At 44.9% G+C, this 19,484-nt stretch overlaps 2 protein-coding genes across 2 annotated transcripts in view; both read left to right on the forward strand.

Annotated features, from left to right (window-relative positions):
• Positions 1 to 18,024: 18,024 nt before the first annotated feature.
• Positions 18,025 to 19,484, forward strand: part of LOC309553055 (E3 ubiquitin-protein ligase TRIM39-like) — a gene marked incomplete at its 3' end in the record, with an annotated part of 32,649 nt that continues 31,189 nt past the window's right edge. Inside the window, exon 1 of the mRNA XM_082253953.1 lies at positions 18,025 to 18,945. Coding sequence (XP_082110079.1) covers positions 18,031 to 18,945 — 915 coding nt within the window. The 5' untranslated portion in view covers positions 18,025 to 18,030. The remainder of the gene's footprint in view (positions 18,946 to 19,484) is intronic.
• The window catches only part of LOC309554780 (uncharacterized protein), a gene marked incomplete at both ends in the record, with an annotated part of 1,119 nt that continues 595 nt past the window's right edge, over positions 18,961 to 19,484 (forward strand). Inside the window, one exon of the mRNA XM_082256480.1 lies at positions 18,961 to 19,484. This exon is cut by the window's right edge and continues 595 nt beyond it. Within this exon, the coding sequence (XP_082112606.1) occupies positions 18,961 to 19,484 (524 nt within the window).

A 19,484-nucleotide genomic window follows, 5' to 3' on the forward strand; every position in this document is an offset into this window, starting at 1 on the left:
CTACAGACATGTCCTTTTGAGGTCCGGCAGTTTGTGCTGGACCGTGATCCCAAGACGGCGGATCAAGCAGCGGAAATAGCCGATACCTATGTGGCTAACAGAATGTCTGACACCAGGAGGACCACTGCACCCAACTGGAAAGGAGGGAAAGCAGGTGGACCCTCTTCTCAGGATAGCCAGAGGACCAAGCCACTCGGACCTCCAGGAGCCAAGCCAACAGGTGTGGATACCCAGAAATGTTTTGTATGCAATCAGATTGGTCACCTCAGCATGTCCTGCCCAGAGAGAAAGAAGGCTGCTCCATCTACCAAGCCAACCAGCACAGAGCCTGCTCCATCAGGGCCTACCACCTCAGCAGCTGCAGCTGACAACACTGAGTACCTACTGGTTGATAAATTTGATGTTAGCCCGAAGGAACTCAGGTGTTGCGCTGGCAGGCGTTCGGCTGAGGAGGACAGAGTAGAAGGTGTAACGCTCCTGCGTTTTTGTAGTAGGCTGGATTTGCAGCTGCAGAATCTCCACTCAGTAGTCATGTAGAGATGTGTTGAATAACCAGATCCAACTCTCCAGACTCATCACTGTGGGCCTGTCAGCTTCAGCATACAGATATACACACTCAATAAGATGTTCCTGGAGTGATAGGATGTATATGATAGTATGAAGATGATGTGCTGAAGGGACAGGTGTGAACAGTGACAGAGATGGCAAGCACTTGATAGAAATGTTCAGGAGAGTATTAGATGGTATTAGGTAGAATGCAGATAGGTTAGTAATCGAGTATGGTAACAGGTGGTAAGGACAGCAGATGACAAATACAGGATAGACTAACCCAGTGCAAGGATAGATGGTAGTAGACTCAAGAGCTAGCAATCTATGTAACAGTGCAGATGATAGAATTAGTATGCATAGATAGTAACAGTCCTTAATGTGCAGAGGTAGATAGTGTAAGTAAGGTTATGGAGGATTCCCCTGTGGGGTACTTATCACTAGTAAGGTTAGTAGTAGAAGGGTCCAGTAGTGAGGGAGTTATCCAGTAGCGAGATACAGGGATCAGTAGCGAGGTTCCGGTCTGTTCCAAGTAAAAGAGAATAGCTGGAGGTTCCGGCAGCAAGACAAGCTTGTAAGCATGTGGACACACAGGCAGGTTGAACGAACAACGTGAGAGAGAACGCCGGCGGTTGAAATAGCCGCTCTGCGGCGCTCGGTGATGACGTCATCCGTCTTAAAGGTGTATGCGTAACACCTAATTAGAAAGGTGGGACGCATATTGAAAGAAAATGGAAAATAAGGGTACCAGAGGTACCAGAATCTTACAAAGGGTGTGACACGGGTCAGAAGATGACACCTAGCAGAATAAAGTCTTCTGTGGTTTTATCCTCTGTCCCCACAGCTATGGATATCATGATTGAGGATTCGTTGCTGTGCACAGCAGGGGAAGGGCCACAGGATGATGGGGGAAAACTAACCCCATCTGAATCTGCTCCGTCAGAGACTGCCATCAAAAATATGCATTGCCATGGGCGTGGGCGTGGTCGATCGTGACACTCCGTCCACCAGGAGCGCCCCGCAAGATCGTTTAGATTCCATTGAAGACGGCACCTGGGACCCTGACATGGAGGTTAGTGGGGTTTTACCTCAGCAACAACAGGCGACCTTCATCACTGACCCTAATGCTGGTTTTCCTACAACAGGCCAGCCGGTCTCAGACATAGTACTCAAGGATATGCTAATGTCTCTTAGGGACTCAATTTATAATGACCATACGGCCTCAGTGGCACATTGTCGCAGAGAGGTATATGAATTGGGGGACAGGGTGAACAAGATAGAACAGGCCATGGGCGAATATTCCTCTTCTTACAACACATTAGTTGATGCCCATAGTGCCCAGATGGAGGATCTTCAAGATAAGTTGGCAGGTCTTGAAGATCACTCACATAGAAACAATTTAACCACTTACCGCATATCGACGTAGGGCTACGTCGGTAAACTTTGCGGGCTTATACCGGGATGATGCCTCTAGCTAGAGACATCATCCTGGTACTGTGGTTTGAAGCCGACGGTCGGCTTTCCGTCGGTAACGACCGATGCGGCTCGGGAGCCGCTCGATCGTTACCCGGGGGGGCGGGAGGGGACGTTCCCCCCCCTTCCGCCGCCTTCCGTGGCTTTGCTCTGGGCTCCCGTCCCACCGGGAGCCCCGAGCACCCAGCCGGCACGTCCGCCGGCTGGATGGAGTCCCGATGAATGCCGGAAACGGCATCGATCGGGTCTCCGATGACGTAACCCGGAGGCGGCATCCATGACGTCACTTCCGGGTTACTGTGCTGCAAAAGGCGGCAGTTTTAAAAAACGGCTGTATGCAAAAATGCCGTTTTCGGCGTTTTGCATACAGGGAAGTGGAGTGGAGGGGTCTAAGGTCTTTTAGACCCTCGATCCCTCCATAAAGTGTACCTGTCACACATATTGCTGTCACAAGGGATGTTTACATTGCTTGTGACAGCAATAAAAGTGATCAGATTTTTATTATATTTTGAAAACCTGTAATAAAGTTGAAAAAAAATAAAAAATAAATAGAAAAAAAAAATAATTTAGCCGCCCCCGTCAAATTTAGCCGCTCGCGCACAAAAAAAACGTATACGCAAGTCGAGCCGCGAATGAAATCGCTGTTCAAACCCCACATGTGAGGTATCGCCGCGATCGCCAGAGCGTGGGCAATAATTTAAAAAAAAGAGCTACACTCTACCTCTAAACTGGTAACCGTTAAATAAATTTAAAGCATCGCAGATTGAGATCTCTATTGACCGTAGTTTGTCGCCAACCCACGGGGGGGCGCAATTTTAAACCGTAACATGTTGGGTATCTATTTACTCGGCGTGACATCATCTTTCACAATATACAAAAAAAACGAGCTAACTTTACTGTTTAGTATTTTTTAAATGCAGTGAAATGTGATTTTTCTAATTTTTTCCAAAAAAATGGCGTTTTAAAGACTGCTGCGCAAATACCGCGTAACAAAAAATTTTGCAATGACCGACATTTCATTCTCCAGAGTCTTTGCTAAAAAAATATATATAATGTTTGGGGGTTCTAAGTAGGTTTCTAGGAAAAAATACTGGTTTTAACTTGTAAACAAAAAGTGTCCGAAATAGGGCTGGGGCTTAAGTGAGAAGAGTCCCTGAGACAGTCCTGCAATCTTAACTTCCTCAATATGTCCATGAAATGTTCCGCGCAATTGTTCCTTCGCTAACTGAGCAAGACCTCACTGTGGATAGGGTGCACAGAATTCCCAAGCCCTCTTTCCTGGCCGAAGATATTCCCAGAGAGATCCTGCTGCGGATGCATTACTTTAAAACAAAAGAAGCAATCTTAGAGCAGTTTCGCAAAACTGACCAGAGACCTTTAGCTTATGCCTCTATCCAGATCTTGCCAGATTTGTCCCGCCATACACTCCAACACAGGAGAAATTTGGCCAGTATTACTAAAGCCTTGATAAACCATCAAATTTCCAACAAATGGAAATATCCGGCAACATAACTAATCACACGGTACATTTCCACAATGGATGAAGGTCTTTCTTTCTTACGCCAATGGAAAATAATACCTGAGTCTAGGGTTGAGCGAACCCGGACTGTATTGTTCGGGTTCGTACCGGACTTTTGGGTATTCAGTACCCGGACCCGAACCCGAACATTTCACTGTATGTTCGGCTACTGTCCGTTGTTCGGTAATGTTATTTGATGTTTTGGAGCGGTTTTAATGGCGCGGTTTCAACAGGTGCAAGGCAGCCGATCAGCAAGCGTTTAACTAGTGTGCCCTAGAAGCCATCACAGCCATGCCTACTAATGGCATGGCTGTGATTGGCCAGTGCAGCATGTGACCCAGAGTCTATATAAGCTGGAGTCACATAGCGCTGCGCGTCACTCTGCTTTAACTATACTAGGGAGAAGTTCCTGCTGCTTCTGCTGAGGGAGAGATAGGAGATTACTGTAGGGTCAGGCTGGAGATTGCTTTGAGGGAAATAATAGGAAGAATCTTCTTTTATCAGACAGCAATCTACATCTACATAATATTTTTCAGTTTTTCATTCAAATGGGTTTTTTTAATTCAATAGCAGAATAGAACAACAACAGTATCCAACCTGTTAGTTGTGCATTTAAAAAATAAAAAAAATTTTTTTCTTCATATTTAACTTTGACATACAGTGTTTAGACAGACACTGCTTTTCTAACCTGCTCTTCAAAAAGCACCAATGTAAGGGGAAAATAATTATTTTTCAGTATTTAGGGAAAAAAAAATATTTTTCAGTTTTTCATTCAAATGGGTTTTTTTTATTCAATAGTGGAATAGAACAACCACAGTATCCAACCTGTGACGCTTGCGGTGTGTAGCGGCCATTTCCTGCAAGCTCAGTGTATATGTGTCTGCTTAATCTGCATTTAAAAAAGAAAAAAAAGTTTTCCTTCATATTTTACTGTGACTTACAGCGTTTAGACACTGCATTTCAAATCTGCTATTCAACAAGCACCAATTAAGGGGACAATTATTTTTCAGATTTCCATTCATATGTTACAGTGCGATACACCCATTGCATACTGTTGTTGTATTCCGCTTTGCAATAAAAACCCATTTAGGGGAAAAAAAAGTTAATTACGGCCTAGGCTGCATATTTTATATTGAGATACACCCATTGCATACTGTTGTGTTGCGCATTGCAATAAAAACCCATTTAGGGGAAAAAAAAGTTAATTGCGGCTTAGTCTGCATATGTTACAGTGAGATACACCCATTGCATACTGTTGTATTCCGCTTATCAATAAAAACTTATTTAGGGGAAAAAAATGTTAATTGCGGCTTAGTCTGCATATGGTACTGTGAGATACACCCATTGCATACTGTTGTGTTGCGCATTGCAATAAAAACCCATTTAGGGGGAAAAAAAAGTTAATTGCGGCCCTGTCTACATATGTTTCATTGAGATACACCCATTGCATACTGTTGCATTCCGCTTTGCAATAAAAACCCATTTAGGGGATAAAAAGTTAATTGCAGCCCTGTCTGCATATGGTACAGTGAGATACACCTATTGCATACTGTTGTATTCCGCTTTGCAATAAAAACCCATTTAGGGGAAAAAAAGTTAATTGCGGCTTAGTCTGCATATGTTACAGTGAGATACACCCATTGCATACTGTTGTATTGCGCATTGCAATAAAAACCCATTTAGGGGGAAAAAAAGTTAATTGCGGCTTAGTCTGCATATGTTACAGTGAGATACACCCATTGCATACTGTTGTATTGCGCATTGCAATAAAAACCCATTTAGGGGGAAAAAAAGTTAATTGCGGCTTAGTCTGCATATGTTACAGTGAGATACACCCATTGCATACTGTTGTATTCCGCTTATCAATAAAAACCCATTTAGGGGGAAAAAAAGATAATTGCGGCTTAGTGTGCATATGGTACAGTGAGATACACCCATTGCATACTGTTGTGTTGTGCATTACAATAAAAACCCATTTAGGGGATTAAAAGTAAATTGCGGCCCTGTCAGCATATAGTACAGTGAGATACACTCATTGCATACTGTTGTATTCCGCTTTACAGTACAAACCCATTTAGGGGAAAAAAAATAAATTGCGGCCTAGTCTGCATATTTTACTGTGAGATACACCCTTTCTATACTATTGTTCTATTCCGCTATTCAGTAAACACCCATTTAGGGAAAAAATATTGAATTGCGGCCTAGTCTGTATCTTTATGTGTGAGATACACCCGTTGCATACTGTTGTTCTATTCCGCTATTCAATAAACCTCCATTTAGGGAAGAAATATTACATTGCGGCCTAGTCGGCATATTTTACTGTGAGATACACCCTTTGGATACTGTTGTTCTATTCCGCTATTCAATAAACACCCATTTAGGGAAAAAATATTAAATTGCGGCCTAGTCTGCATATGTTACTGTGAGATACACCCTTTGGATACTGTTGTTCTATTCCGCTATTCAATAAACACCCATTTAGGGAAAAAATATTAAATTGCGGCCTAGTCTGCATATGATACTGTGAGATACACCCTTTGGATACTGTTGTTCTATTCCGCTATTCAATAAACACCCATTTAGGGAAAAAATATTAAATTGCGGCCTAGTCTGCATATGTTACTGTGAGATACACCCTTTGAATACTGTTGTTCTATTCCGCTATTCACTAAACACCCATTTAGGGAAAAAATATTAAACTGTGGCCTAGTCTGTATATGTTACAGCGCAACAAGGCACACAGGTCTGGCATGGAGGCCCAGTTACTGGTGGTGAAGTGGTGCTGTTCCGCAGAGTGACTCATGTGTGCGTGCTGCAGCTGAAACTCCACTATGGCCTGCTACTGCTCGCACAGTCTGGCCAGCATGTGCAAGGTGGAGTTCCACCTTGTGGGCTCATCACATATGAGGCGGTGAGCGGGAAGGCCGAAGTTACGCTGCATCGCTGACAGGCGAGCAGCAGCAGGGTGAGAATGCCGAAAGTGCGCACAGATGGCCCGCACTTTCTGCAGCAGCTCTGATATATCGGGGTAATTTCTAAGGAACCTCTGCACCACCAAATTCAGCACATGCGCCAGGCAAGGGATGTGTGTCAAACCGGCTAGGCCCAGAGCTGCTACGAGATTTCATCCATTATCGCACACAACCAGGCCGGGCTTGAGGCTCACTGGCACCAACCACTAATCGGTCTGCTGTTGAATGCCCCTCCACAACTCCTGCGCGGTGTGTGTTTTTTTCCCCCAAACAGGCAAATTTTAAAATTGCCTGCTGTCGTTTACCCCTGGCTGTGCTGAAGTTGGTGGTGAAGGTGTTATGCTGACCGGATGAGGAGGTGGTAGAGGATGAGGAAGCGGAGTAGGAGGAGTTAGGAACAGGAGGCAAAATGAAGCGCACTGCAATCCTCGGTGGTGGTAGGACATGCGCCAAACTGCTATCTGCCTCAGGCCCAGCCGCCACTGCATTTACCCAGTGTGCTGTTAGGGAGATATAATGTCCCTGACCGTGCTTACTGGTCCACCTATCTGTAGTTAGGTGGACCTTGCCACAGATGGCGTTGCGCAGTGAACACCTGATTTTGTCACCCAATCGCTTGTGCAGGGAAGGGATGGCTTGCCTGGAAAAGTAGTGGTGGCTGGGCACAATGTACTGTGGGACAGCCACCGCCATAAGGCTTTTAAAACTCTGCGTCTCCACCACATGGAATGACAGCATTTCAAAGGCCAGGAATTTTGAAATGCTGGCATTCAGGGCCAGGGATCGTGGGTGGGTAGGGTGGGTAATTCCTCTTCTGCTCCAGGGTTTGGGAGATAGAAAGCTGAACGCTTCCACGGGACATTGTGGAGATGGTTGTTGGTGACCCAGGTGGTGGTGTTGCTGGCAGATCCTCTGTTTGCGGGGTGACAGGTGCCGGTATCACTACAGAGGGGGATGAAGAGGCCGAGACTGCAGCAGAAGAGGAAGCAGGAGGAGCCAGAGACCTTTCTTGGTTTTTGAGGTGTCTACTCCACTGCAGCTCCTGCTTTGCACTTAGATGCCTGGTCTTGCAGGTTGTGCTCAGGTTGAGAAGGTTTATGCCTCGCTTTAGGCTCTGACTGCACAGCATGCAAACCACCGTCTTAAGAACTGCCATGCTAGGGAACTCCTTTGAGGTACCTTTGGTGTGCTCGGTCCCTTGCTGCGTTGGGCAGTAGCAGGCATAGTGTATAGGGCACGCCCGCTCCACTTTTGCACCCTGCTCCCTTTTCTTCTGTGCTGGTGGCTCTGTGCGACCACCGCCTCTTCCTCCAAACTACTCAGGTCACCTGCATGAAGTTCATTCCATGTGGGGCGAGGACCTCATCGTCCTCCACATCATCTTCCAAGCAGTCTTCACCCCTGCAACCCTTTTCAGTCTCCACAATTCAGAATTCCGCAGCAGTTGGCACCTGTGTTTCGTCATTATCCGAGACATGCTGCGATGGTCCTCCCATGTACTCATCTTGAGACATAAGTGGTTGGGCTTCGGTGCACTCAATCTCTTCCACTTCTTGGGCAGGGCTAGGTGGATGGCCCTGGGAAACCATGCTAACAGAGTCATCAAAAAGAAGAAGAGACTGCTGCATGACTTGGGGCTCAGACTGCTTGGCTGATTTGCAAGGGGGTGAGGTGAAAGATTGATGGACATCGTCTGCAGGTGCAAACTCTGACCTTTCAGCAGAAGACTGGGTGGGAGACAATGTGAAGGAACTGGAGGCACTGTCAGCAACCCAATCTACTATCGCCTGTACTTGTTCTGGCCTCAGCATTTGTAGAGGCGCATTAGGCCCAGCCAAATACTGCTGTAAGGTTCTGTGCCTACTCGCAGCTGAGAAAGGTGTTTCACTTGTGCGTGTAGCTGGCACAGATCGACCACGTCCTCTCCTTGCAACAGGAGCTCCGCCAACAGCACCACAACCCCTAATAATAATATTCAATCACAATTGAACAATATGACAAAAGCTACCATTTCATTGGTAGGTAGAATAGCGGCATACAAGATGTCTATTCTTCCACAAATTCTTTACTTCTTTAGAGTTCTCCCCCTTCCAATTCCAAAAAAATACATTACTACCCTTACGAAATCATTAACTCAGTTTATTTGGCTACACAAAAAACCTAGATGCGCGAGAAAAAACATTATTGCCCACAAAAAAGTAGGAGGCATGGGGCTTCCAGACCTCAATGACTACAGGTTAGCGGCTATTTTAGATCAACTAGGTTACTGGTTTCAAAGATCCAATAGGCCTCGATGGGTGGACATGGAGATGTCATTGCATGGTGCTCCGGATCTGGTATCTGTCCTATATATGGATTGTCTGAATCCTAGAGGTCTATCTTCCCTCTCTCCACCCATAGAAGCATCTTTGTTAGCATGGCGCCATCTTATGACCAATGCAAATATGGAACCTCCCGCTTCACAGTGACAGACCAAACTCTGACAGACCAAACTCCCCGTTTAACGCACCGCAAACAACTGCAAACAGACCAGAACCGACCAAAATGGGACACGAACTGGGCTTAGGGTTAGGTTTAGTGTTAGGGGATAGGGTTAGGGTTATGCTGAGATACTTAGGGCTAGGGTTAGAGTTAGTAACCCTACCCCTACGCCTCTAACCCTAACCCTATAACCCTAAGCACTAAAAATAACCCTAACCCTAACCCTAACCCTAGCCCTAACCCTAATTCTAATTTTTTTTCTGGTTCTGGACATGCTATAGAGCTGAAACTTCACAGGTACACTTTTTAGACCCCCCAGACACCAAATCACACAAAAAAAGCTCTTAAAATGTGTAATGTTTGATAGAGAGCCAATTATTGGAAAAATTTAAAAATAATAAAAATAAAAAAAAAATGAAAAATTTCTTTGGATTTAGTGTCTGGGGGGTCTAAAAAGTGTACCTGTGAAGTTTCAGCTCTGTAGCATGTCCGGAACCAGAAAAAAATTACGAATTAATTAGGGCTAGGGTTAAGGCTAGGGTTAGGTTTAGGGTTAGGGTTATTTTTATGGCTAGGCTTAGAGGGTTAGGGTTAGAGGGTTAGGGTTATGGTTAGAGGGTTAGGGTTAGGTTTAGTGTTAGGGGATAGGGTTAGGGTTACGGTGAGATACTTAGGGTTAGAGTTAGTAACCCTACCCCTACCCCTCTAACCCTAACCCTCTAACCCTAAGCACTAAAAATAACCCTAACCTTAGCCCTGACCCTAACCCTAGCCCTAACCCTAACCCTAGCCCTAACCCTAATTCTAATTTTTTTTCTGGTTCTGGACATGCTACAGAGCTGAAACTTCACAGGTACACTTTTTAGACCCCCCAGACAATAAATCCAAATAATTTTTTTTTAATTTTTCCAATAATTGGCTCTCTATCAAAAATGACAATTTTTAAAAACTTTTTTTGTGTGATTTAGTGTCTGGGGGGTCTAAAAAGTGTACCTGTGAAGTTTCAGCTCTGTAGCATGTCCAGAACCAGAAAAAAAGATCATTTTTCAGTAGAGCAGGGATGGTGGGAACCCTCCTTTTACACCTATATGATCTTTTTTTTTCTGGTTCTGGGCATGCTACAGAGCTGAAACTTCACAGGTACACTTTTAGACCCCCCAGACACTAAATCCAAAGAATTTTATTTATTTTTTTTTAAGTTTTCTTTTTTTTAATTTTTTCAATAATTGGCTCTCTATCAAAAATGACAATTTTTAAGAACTGTTTTTTTTTGTGTGTGATTTAGTGTCTGGGGGGTTTAAAAAGTGTACCTGTGAAGTTTCAGCTCTGTAGCATGTCCAGAACCAGAAAAAAAAGTGCCGGCATCCTGGGAGCGCCAGATGTGACTGTACATGGTTGATGGCTCGATCCTGATACATTTGCAGTCTGCTTTGTACCTCTTGTGCAATGCAAGTTCTGCCTGCCTCTCCTCCCTATCTGCCGGTCCATCAGTCCACCAGTTTTACAAATAATTGGCCAGTAACTGTTGTCACTGTGTGTAACACTGTTTACACAGCAAAAGAGGCCAAATTTTTGCAGGACTAAAATACAATCTTAGAAAAGTATACTGTTAAATAACACCTCACTTCAATCTGTGGTATTGGGGGGCCACAGGTTTATCATCACACCAGTTCTACAAATAATTGGCCAGTAACTGTTGTCACTGTGTGTAGCACTGTTTACACAGCAAGATGCCAAATTTTTGCAGGACTAAAATACAATCTTAGAAAATTATACTGTTAAATAACACCCCACTTCAATATGTGGTATTGGGGGGCCATTGGTGTATCACACCAGTTCAAAAAATTGGCCAGTGAGTTTGGCGCTGTGTGCACCAGACTTCACTCAACAAACGAGGCAATATTGTTGCATGACACAAATACTCTTGTAAAAGCTTACTCAGATAAAAGCTTACTCAGATAACACCCCACTTCAATATGTGGTATTGGGGGGCCACAGGTTTATCACACCAGTTCTACAAATAATTGGCCAGTAACTGTTGTCACTGTGTGTAGCACTGTTTACACAGCAAGAGGCCAAATTTTTGTAGGACTAAAATACACACTTACAAAAATATACTGTTAAATAACACCCCACTTCAATATGTGGTATTGGAGGGGGGCATTAGTGTATCACACCAGTTAAAAAAATTGGCCAGTGAGTTTGGCGCTGTGTGTACCAGACTTCACTCAGCAAACGAGGCAATATTGTTGCATGGCACAAATACACTTGAAAACGTTTACTCAGATAACACCCCACTTCAATCTGTGGTATTGGGGGGGGCATTGGTGTATCACACCAGTTCAAAAATTTGGCCAGTGAGTTTGGCGCTGTGTGTACCAGACTTCACTCAGCAAACGAGGCAATATTGTTGCATGACACAAATACACTTGAAAAAGTTTACTCAGATAACACCCCACTTCAATATGTGGTATTGGGGGGACAATTGGTCTATCACACCAGTTATAATACATTATAAGTGCTTTTGTCACTATGTGTAGTGTTGCTGCAGAAACGCTTAGTCTCACCACCACACCTGTCACAATGCTGCACAGCGCACAAGAATACTACTAATCCACTATAATATGCTTTCTACAAAGTATATTATACTGTGGATTACCCCCCTCCCCCACCCACCCCTTTTTAGTGCACTGCACAGCAATACCAAAAAATTTGCAGCCCTTTAATGACTTTTGTGGACAGTAACAGAGTGATGTGTGTCACTGCTGACGATCTCTAACTGCCCCTAAAGCACAGACTGGATACCTGCCCCTATACTAAAGAGAGACTGGACCTATACCGAAATACCAACCCTAAAAAGGACTTTTGTGGACATTAACAGAGCAATTTGTGTCACTGCAGCCAATCTCTAACTGCCCCTAAAGCAACCAATGGATACCTCTCCCTAAACTCAAAAGATACTAGTAGACCTATACCGAAATACCAGCCCTGAAAAGGACTTTTGTGGATCTTCACAGCGCTATATGTTTCTAGCAAACTCTCCCTGATGAGCACAGCAGACCTCTCCCTACACTGGCAAAAAGCGGAATGTGAAATGGCCGACAGCTCAGGTCTATTTATAGGGTAGGGGGACTGTCCATGTGCTGGAATGTTTCAATTGGCTGTTCTGTTCCACCTGACGGCTGTGTCATGGGTCCAAGTTCTCCCCAATGTAAACTAATATGGCCACCGCGAACGACGCTATGTGTTCCCAAATTTGGCGGGTAGCGAACAAGCAAAATTTGCCACGAACCGAACGCCAGGCGAACCGCAAGGCCATCTCTAGTATTTAGCACATTTTTGAATTTGGGATATTATTTAAAGGGACAACACAGTTACATATTTATAAAAATTTCTAAATTGTAAGTTTTAACGAGCAGGGACCTCTAATTCCACCTGTATTGAATTGTATTGTAACTGTATTGTCTTCCCTCATATTGTAAAGCGCTGCGCAAACTGTTGACGCTAAATAAAGCCTGTATAATAATAATAATGATAATAAAAACATTGTTCTTAATGTGATGTTTTTATTATTTGTGTGCCTTCATGTAGCCAGGTACTAACTAACTTACCTATGTCATCAGGGACATTTGGCAACAACGGCTGCAGTGAGTATTTCCCTCTAGTGCTTAGCCTGGGCATTGTGTCATCATTTCCTGAAGGCAGTTGCAAGCAGGGACCATGAGCAGAGTATCTTGGGACATGTAGTCTGAGAAGCCAGGACTCGCACTGAAGCAGGACCATTGCGGACTACAAGTTCCAGCCAGCTGGGAGGAAAAAACTAATGCTGGGAGGGGTGAGTTATAGCCTAGCCCGAGGAGTCAGTCTCTTGAGACCACGGTCTTCAGCAGCAAGCAGAGTCCCAGACAGTCGGAGGAATGCAAATCAGTGTTGCGGCCTAGGCAGAGAGAGAGAATGAGCATCCGGCGGGTGTGTGTGGACGCTTCCATATCTGCCAGCTTCCTGACCATTTGGGACAGTTGGGGGTCGCTTTCATCGCCCTCGGCAATCGTTCCATTGCATCACAGCATCGCAAAGCATGCGGTCAAGATCTGCCATCAGAGCACAGTCTTCAGGAGCCTGCTTTAGGATCCATCTCTTTCTTATTTCCTTGAGCCTGGTGTCATCCGGGTTGGTGAGCAGGCAGAGGCTCATCCTCTTTGTATCTTAAGAGACACTGCATGCAGACACCTTTATCCAAGCTCTTTGCACTTAAGTTCTAACAAGGAGACTCTTTGCATTTGCTACCTAAAGCAAACCAATTATACAGAAACCTCTCTGGGCCCTTGTTCAGCTAACTGAAGACACAGATCATCTACACCACATGGATTCCTCAAATCCACCCTCCCCCTCCCCACTTAAAGGACTTGGTGCACACTATCTTCACCTATTAAAGGGGAGCTCTGTTTAACAGTGTCATTCTTGTGGTTGGTTTTACATTTGGGTTACAGATTTTTAGTGGGCCTGTGGCATCAGAGGCTAAAGCAAGGGTGTCCAACCTTTTGGCTTCTTTGGGCCACATTGAGTGTAGAGAAATTTTCTCGGGCCGCATATAAAATATATACTATAGTTAAGATATATAAGTACTAAAACACTGCCTTGGCCTTCCCGCGCCGCTACGCCCCGTCTCCCAGCACTAATTTAACACAACTAGAGGATGATCAAATGAAATGGAATCAGTGTACAGAGGTGATTTGAAGTGGTCATGTGGTAGGAGTCAGAAACACTGCACATGCTGGGATATTTACAGTTATGTGCTGGGGCCTAGTTGCACCCCTAGAACATATGACTTAGGCAGCCAGAAAATGTAATGTCCTTATTCATACATGTATGAACAAGGACATGACATATTATGACAAAACACAACTAGTTATTAAAAAACATATTGCAACAATTTACACATGCTAATGCACATACCTTTTCTACTTATTTTGCAGACTGCTGGCGTTTACTGCTGGCGGGTACTGCTGGTCATGCGTGTACTGCTGGAGGAAGCAGCGGCAGCAGTAGAGAGCAGAGCCGCTGCTTCCTGTATGGCTCCTGTCACAGGCAGAGTAGAAGTGCATTTCATATCACTTCCCCTGTGACAGAGCCGGTGTTCCGTGAAAAAACCATACCCATGAGAAAACCATACCCTCGTCACTTCCGGTGCACCTACGGAGGGTATGGATTTATCACGGTAGTGTGTGTAACGTTACACTTGCCGCCGTTACATTAAAACAGCTCCTCTGCAACATGAGTCATCTCCGCTCCTATCCCTGTCACTTCCCTGATCTCGGCTAATAAATATAAAAGCGGATCACGGAGCCGAGATCTCCGTCATTTACATTTCATACACCTGCCGCCGCTTTTATATTTATTAGCCGACATCAGGGAAGTGACCGGGATAGGAGCGGAGATGACTCATGTTGCAGCCGAGCTGTTTTATGTAACCGCCGCAAGTATAACGTTACTTACACTACCGTCATAATTTCATTCCCTCCGAGCATGCGCACTTGTCAACTTCTCAGCTGTGCAATGATGTTTCCGGGGCTCTGAGCATGCGCACTGCTACGCTGCTCAGCTGTTTCGGACAGGAAGTGACGAGGGTATGGAATTCTAACGATGTATGGTTTTCTAACGTTACACCGGAACTATACAGGAAGCAGCGGCTCTGTCACTGACTGCAGACATCCTAAGTCTCCCGCAGCAGCCGGGAGATCACACGGCACTTGCAGTCTAGTGCATGCCCATCCAATGCAGCCTAAACAGTGCCCATCCAATGCAGCTTCACCAGTGCGTACCCATCCAATGCAGCCTCACCAGTGCATGCCCATCCAATGTAGCCTCACCAGTGCGTGCCCATCCAATGCAGTCTGCAATGAAGAGAGAGAAGAGCCGCTGGATTACACAGAGCGGGGAACTCCAGCTTACCTGGCGACCGCTGTCATACGAAGTCCTGCCTCCTGGACCGGCTCCTATGATAGATGTCACCAATGTGCTGTCTATCATAAAAGCCGGTCCAGGAGGCGGGGCTTCGTATGACAGCAGCCGCCGGGGAATTAGAATATTCCCGCTCTGTTTGTAATCCGGCGGCGCTTGCCCCCCCTCCTCCCCTCCAAGGCAGCCTCTGCCTACAGTTAGTTGGAAACCGCTGTGACCGTGCTCCTGATTCAACTTCCTTCCTCCCTAGCAAAAAAATAAAAAAATTGTCAGGTTCACTGACAGTCGCCATATCTGGAATAAACTTGGCACAGTAATTCAATAGCCCAAGAAAACTGCGTACTTCTGCAGGGTTTTCAGGATTTCTGGCATCAGACACAGCTTTAATTTTACAGTCCTCCGGACCAATGCCCCTGTCAGACAGCACATGGCCCATAAAAGTCATTTTATTCATTTGAAATGTGCACTTCTTCTCATTTAATGTTAACCCTTTCTCCTTCAAGCGATTTAGCACTGCACAGAGACGTTCATCGTGCTCCTGTGTGTTTGTTCCCCACACAATTATATCATCAGAAATGTTATGCGTGCCTTCACAACCATGTAGCACCTGCTGAATCACATGTTGATAGGCCTCCGGTGCTGACGATACGCCAAACATCAACCTCTTGTATCTAAAAAGACCTTTATGGCTTGCAAATGTAGTGATGACTCTAGATGCTGGGGTCAATTCAATCTGATGATAACCCCATTTCAAATCCAGTTTACTGAAGACACTTGCCCCATTCATTGCATGTAGAACATCTTCAATAGTGGGAATTGGAGGTCTCTCTCTCTGCACAGCTTGGTTAGCACATCTCATGTCCACACAAATCCGAATATCTGTGCCCTTTGGTACAACAACTAACGGCGATACCCACGGAGTGGGTCCTTCTACAGGTTCAATAATGTCAAGGTCTAGCAGCTCTGCCAGTTTGTGCTCAACAGGTGATCTCAGGCTATAAGGAAGTCTGCGTACTGGCTGTGCAATAGGCTTTACATGTGGATCAATGTGAAGCTCCAACTGAAAATCCTTTAATTTTCCAAACCCAGAGAAGCAATCTTTAAATTCCTCTTTCAATGCAGAAATAGCAGGAGACACCATATTCACTCTTGCGCTGCCTACATCACGGCCAATCTTTAACACCCCTAGTGCCATTGCGGTTTGACGACCAAGCAGAGGCGACCCTGTGCCATCTACAACATAGAATTCGGTCTGCAATGGAGGACCAGTCTCATGTGTTTGAACAGAGGTATAAAATTTGCCTTTAAGTTGTAGTGGTGTACTGGAGCCATAAGTATAAATCTGTTTAGTGGTGTTACACAATTTAAGGTGATTTTCTCTGCCATTAAGACTGTGCCAAGAAGCTAAGTCCATAACATTGCATGTAGCTCCAGAGTCACTTAACACTGACACATCTGTATTTCCAATCTTAATGGGTAATGTCCCAGCTTGCAGAGAACACAGGGAGAATATAAATTCACAGTCAGGAGCACTCTCTTTATCCTCAGCTATAACATTTACTTGTGCTGATGGTCCTTTGGTTTTGTTATCTCTGGTTGTACTTCTACACACAGCTGCAAAATGACCTGCCTTTCCACAAGCATAGCACATTTTATTCTGTACCACAGTGCAGTCCTGACTTGTGTGTCCCTCTCTGCCACATTTACTGCAGGTTACATGTAAAGTCCTCTTTGGAAAACTCTCTTTCCTACTCCAGATATTCCTATTATTATAGGTAGGTTTGGAGACTGTATTGACAGATGCAGTGTCCTTGGTTTCAATATGCAGAGCCTGGAGCTCAGACAGTTCAATGGCTCTTGCAATCTCCTGCAGACTAGTAAGTGTGAGACTAGGTTCTCTCAATAATCTCCTCCTGAGGTGCACAGATGTGCATTTCTCTATGACCTGATCTCTGATTATCTCCTCAGTTACAGTCCCAAAATCACAAGACTTTGCCAGATATTTCAGCCTAGTCACATAACTGTCTGTGGTTTCTCCCGGTTCTTGCACAGCCTGTCTAAACTTATATCTTTCATAGGGAATATTTTTCTTTGGCTCAAAGTACTCAAGTCACAAGACTCAAAGTCTATTCATGGCTGTCTCATAGTCTGAATCTTCCCCTGTTGCTCCCAGGGTTTCAAAAATGTCCTGAACTTGAGGTCCAGCTAGATGCAGCAGCATGGCTCTCTTCTGAGCAGGTGCAGTCACTCCTGTGGCTATAACATAGAGCTGAAATCCCTTCTTCCACTTGTCCCAGCGCTGTGAGAGACTAGTGTGGTCTCCAGACACATCAAACGGTCCGATAGCCGGTAAATCCAGAAAACTAGCCATCCTCGTCGCCAAAATGTAGTGTATTAACACAGACCAGGCTGTACAGGTTGCTTCTTTATTCACCGAACATCACGCATGCAACTAAACTTCAGCCACACCCAGCTCCCAGACATATACATAATTGTAACATTTTGCAGACAGCAACTTAACCCGTTGCTTACCATACTACAGGCAGTGGGCCGCATTGCCTGCGGTTCCGGGCCAAAGGGAGCAGTTTGATATAATAGTTCATTCTCCTCCCTTTTATACCTGCAGTCATAGTTTCACTCTCAGGTTTAAAGATTGCTTTCATCCAGTTTAATATAATGTATTGCAGACCTCTTTATCTGTCTTAAATGCAAAATGTTTAATACTGGAAATAATATTTGCTTAAGCTGTTACTGCTGTATCTGCTTAAAACTTTTTACAGTAAACACAATTGGCTACTTTAAAGCAGTTTGGTGTCTCTGTAATTGCATTACTAATCTTGAAACATGTCCGAACCCAGGGTGTCAGAAGTGTTGGGAGGCTTGCAGGGTCAGGGCAACCTTTCAGGTCAGTCATCTCCTAGAGGCCCTTGCATGGGTGGCATTTACATTCATATAACTGATCCTATGAAAACAGTACAAGTCACAGCCCTGCCTCCCCCTGTGTAGGAGGAGATCACCCCTCCCAACTGCATTCTTCCCGGTGTCAGGAAGTTTCATTTCTCTCCTCTGCTGGAAGCAATGGCGTCTGCTTATCTGAGAGCTGAGCTGGAATGTTCCGTCTGTCTGAACATTTATACCGATCCTGTAATGCTGAAATGTGGTCACAACTTCTGCCGGGTCTGTATTGATCGTGTGCTGGATACACAGGGGGGGTCTGGAGGATATTCCTGTCCTGAATGCAGAGAGAAGTTTCCGGATCGGTCTGCACTGCAGAGGAACATGAAACTATGTAACATAGTGGAGAATTTCCTCTCTATTCAGCCAGATCAGGAGTCTGTGATCTTCTGTACTTACTGTGTGGACTCTCCTGTACCTGCTGTTAGATCCTGTCTACACTGTGAGGTTTCTCTATGTGATAAACACCTAAGAGTCCACAAAAAGTCCTCAGAACACGTCTTATGTGACCCCACCTTGTCCATGGAGAGCAGGAAATGCTCCATCCATAAGAAGATCCTGGAGTATTATTGTACTGAGGATAATACCTGTATCTGTGTGTCTTGTTGTATGATTGGAGGACATAAAGGACATGAGATGGAGTCACTGGATGAGGCTTCTGAGAAGAAGAAGAAGACACTGAGGAATGTTCTGCAGAAACTTCTGACAAAGAAAGAGGAGACAGAGGAAAGAGTCCAGAGTCTGCAGGAACACAGGGGGAAAGTAGAAGAAAAAGCAGCTGGTGACACCGAAAGATTCACTGCCCTGTTTAGAGATCTTAGGAGATGTCTGGAAGACCTGGAGAAGAGAGCCCTGGAGGAGATTTTCAGGTGGGCACAGCGGGTCTCCATCTCCATGCTGGATATGATTCGAGATTTGGAAATAAAGAAGGAGGAGCTGTCCAGGAAGATGCGTCACATTGAGGAGCTGTGTAACATGACGGATCCACTGACTGTCTTACAGGAATCAGACACAGGTGACTTGTGTGATACTGAGGATGTAGTTAATGAGGATATGGACACAGGTGACTTGTGTGATACTGAGCATGAAGATGATGAGAAATTAGACACAGGTGACCAGTGTGATACTGAGCATGAAGATGGTGAGGAATTAGACACAGGTGACCAGTGTGATACTGAGCATGAAGATGATGAGGAATTAGACACAGGTGACCAGTGTGATACTGAGCATGAAGATGATGAGGAATTAGACACAGGTGACCAGTGTGATACTGAGCATGAAGATGATGAGGAATTAGACACAGGTGACTTGTGGGACACTGACCATGAATATGATGAGGAATTAGACGCAGATTACTTGTGTGATACTGAGCATGAAGATGATGAGGAATTAGACACAGATGACTCGTGTGATACTGAGCATGAAGATGATGAGGAATCAGACACAGGTGACTTGTGTGATACTGAGGATGGAGATAATGAGTTCAGAGAGAGACATGAGAAGCTCCTCCATGATGGAGGGGGTCTGGATGTGGCTGGGATATCACACACATTACACACATTATCTGATATAATAAG

This window comes from Pelophylax lessonae, assembly GCF_965119305.1.
Source record: "Pelophylax lessonae genome assembly, chromosome: 4".
Classification (NCBI taxonomy): Eukaryota; Metazoa; Chordata; class Amphibia; order Anura; family Ranidae; genus Pelophylax; species Pelophylax lessonae.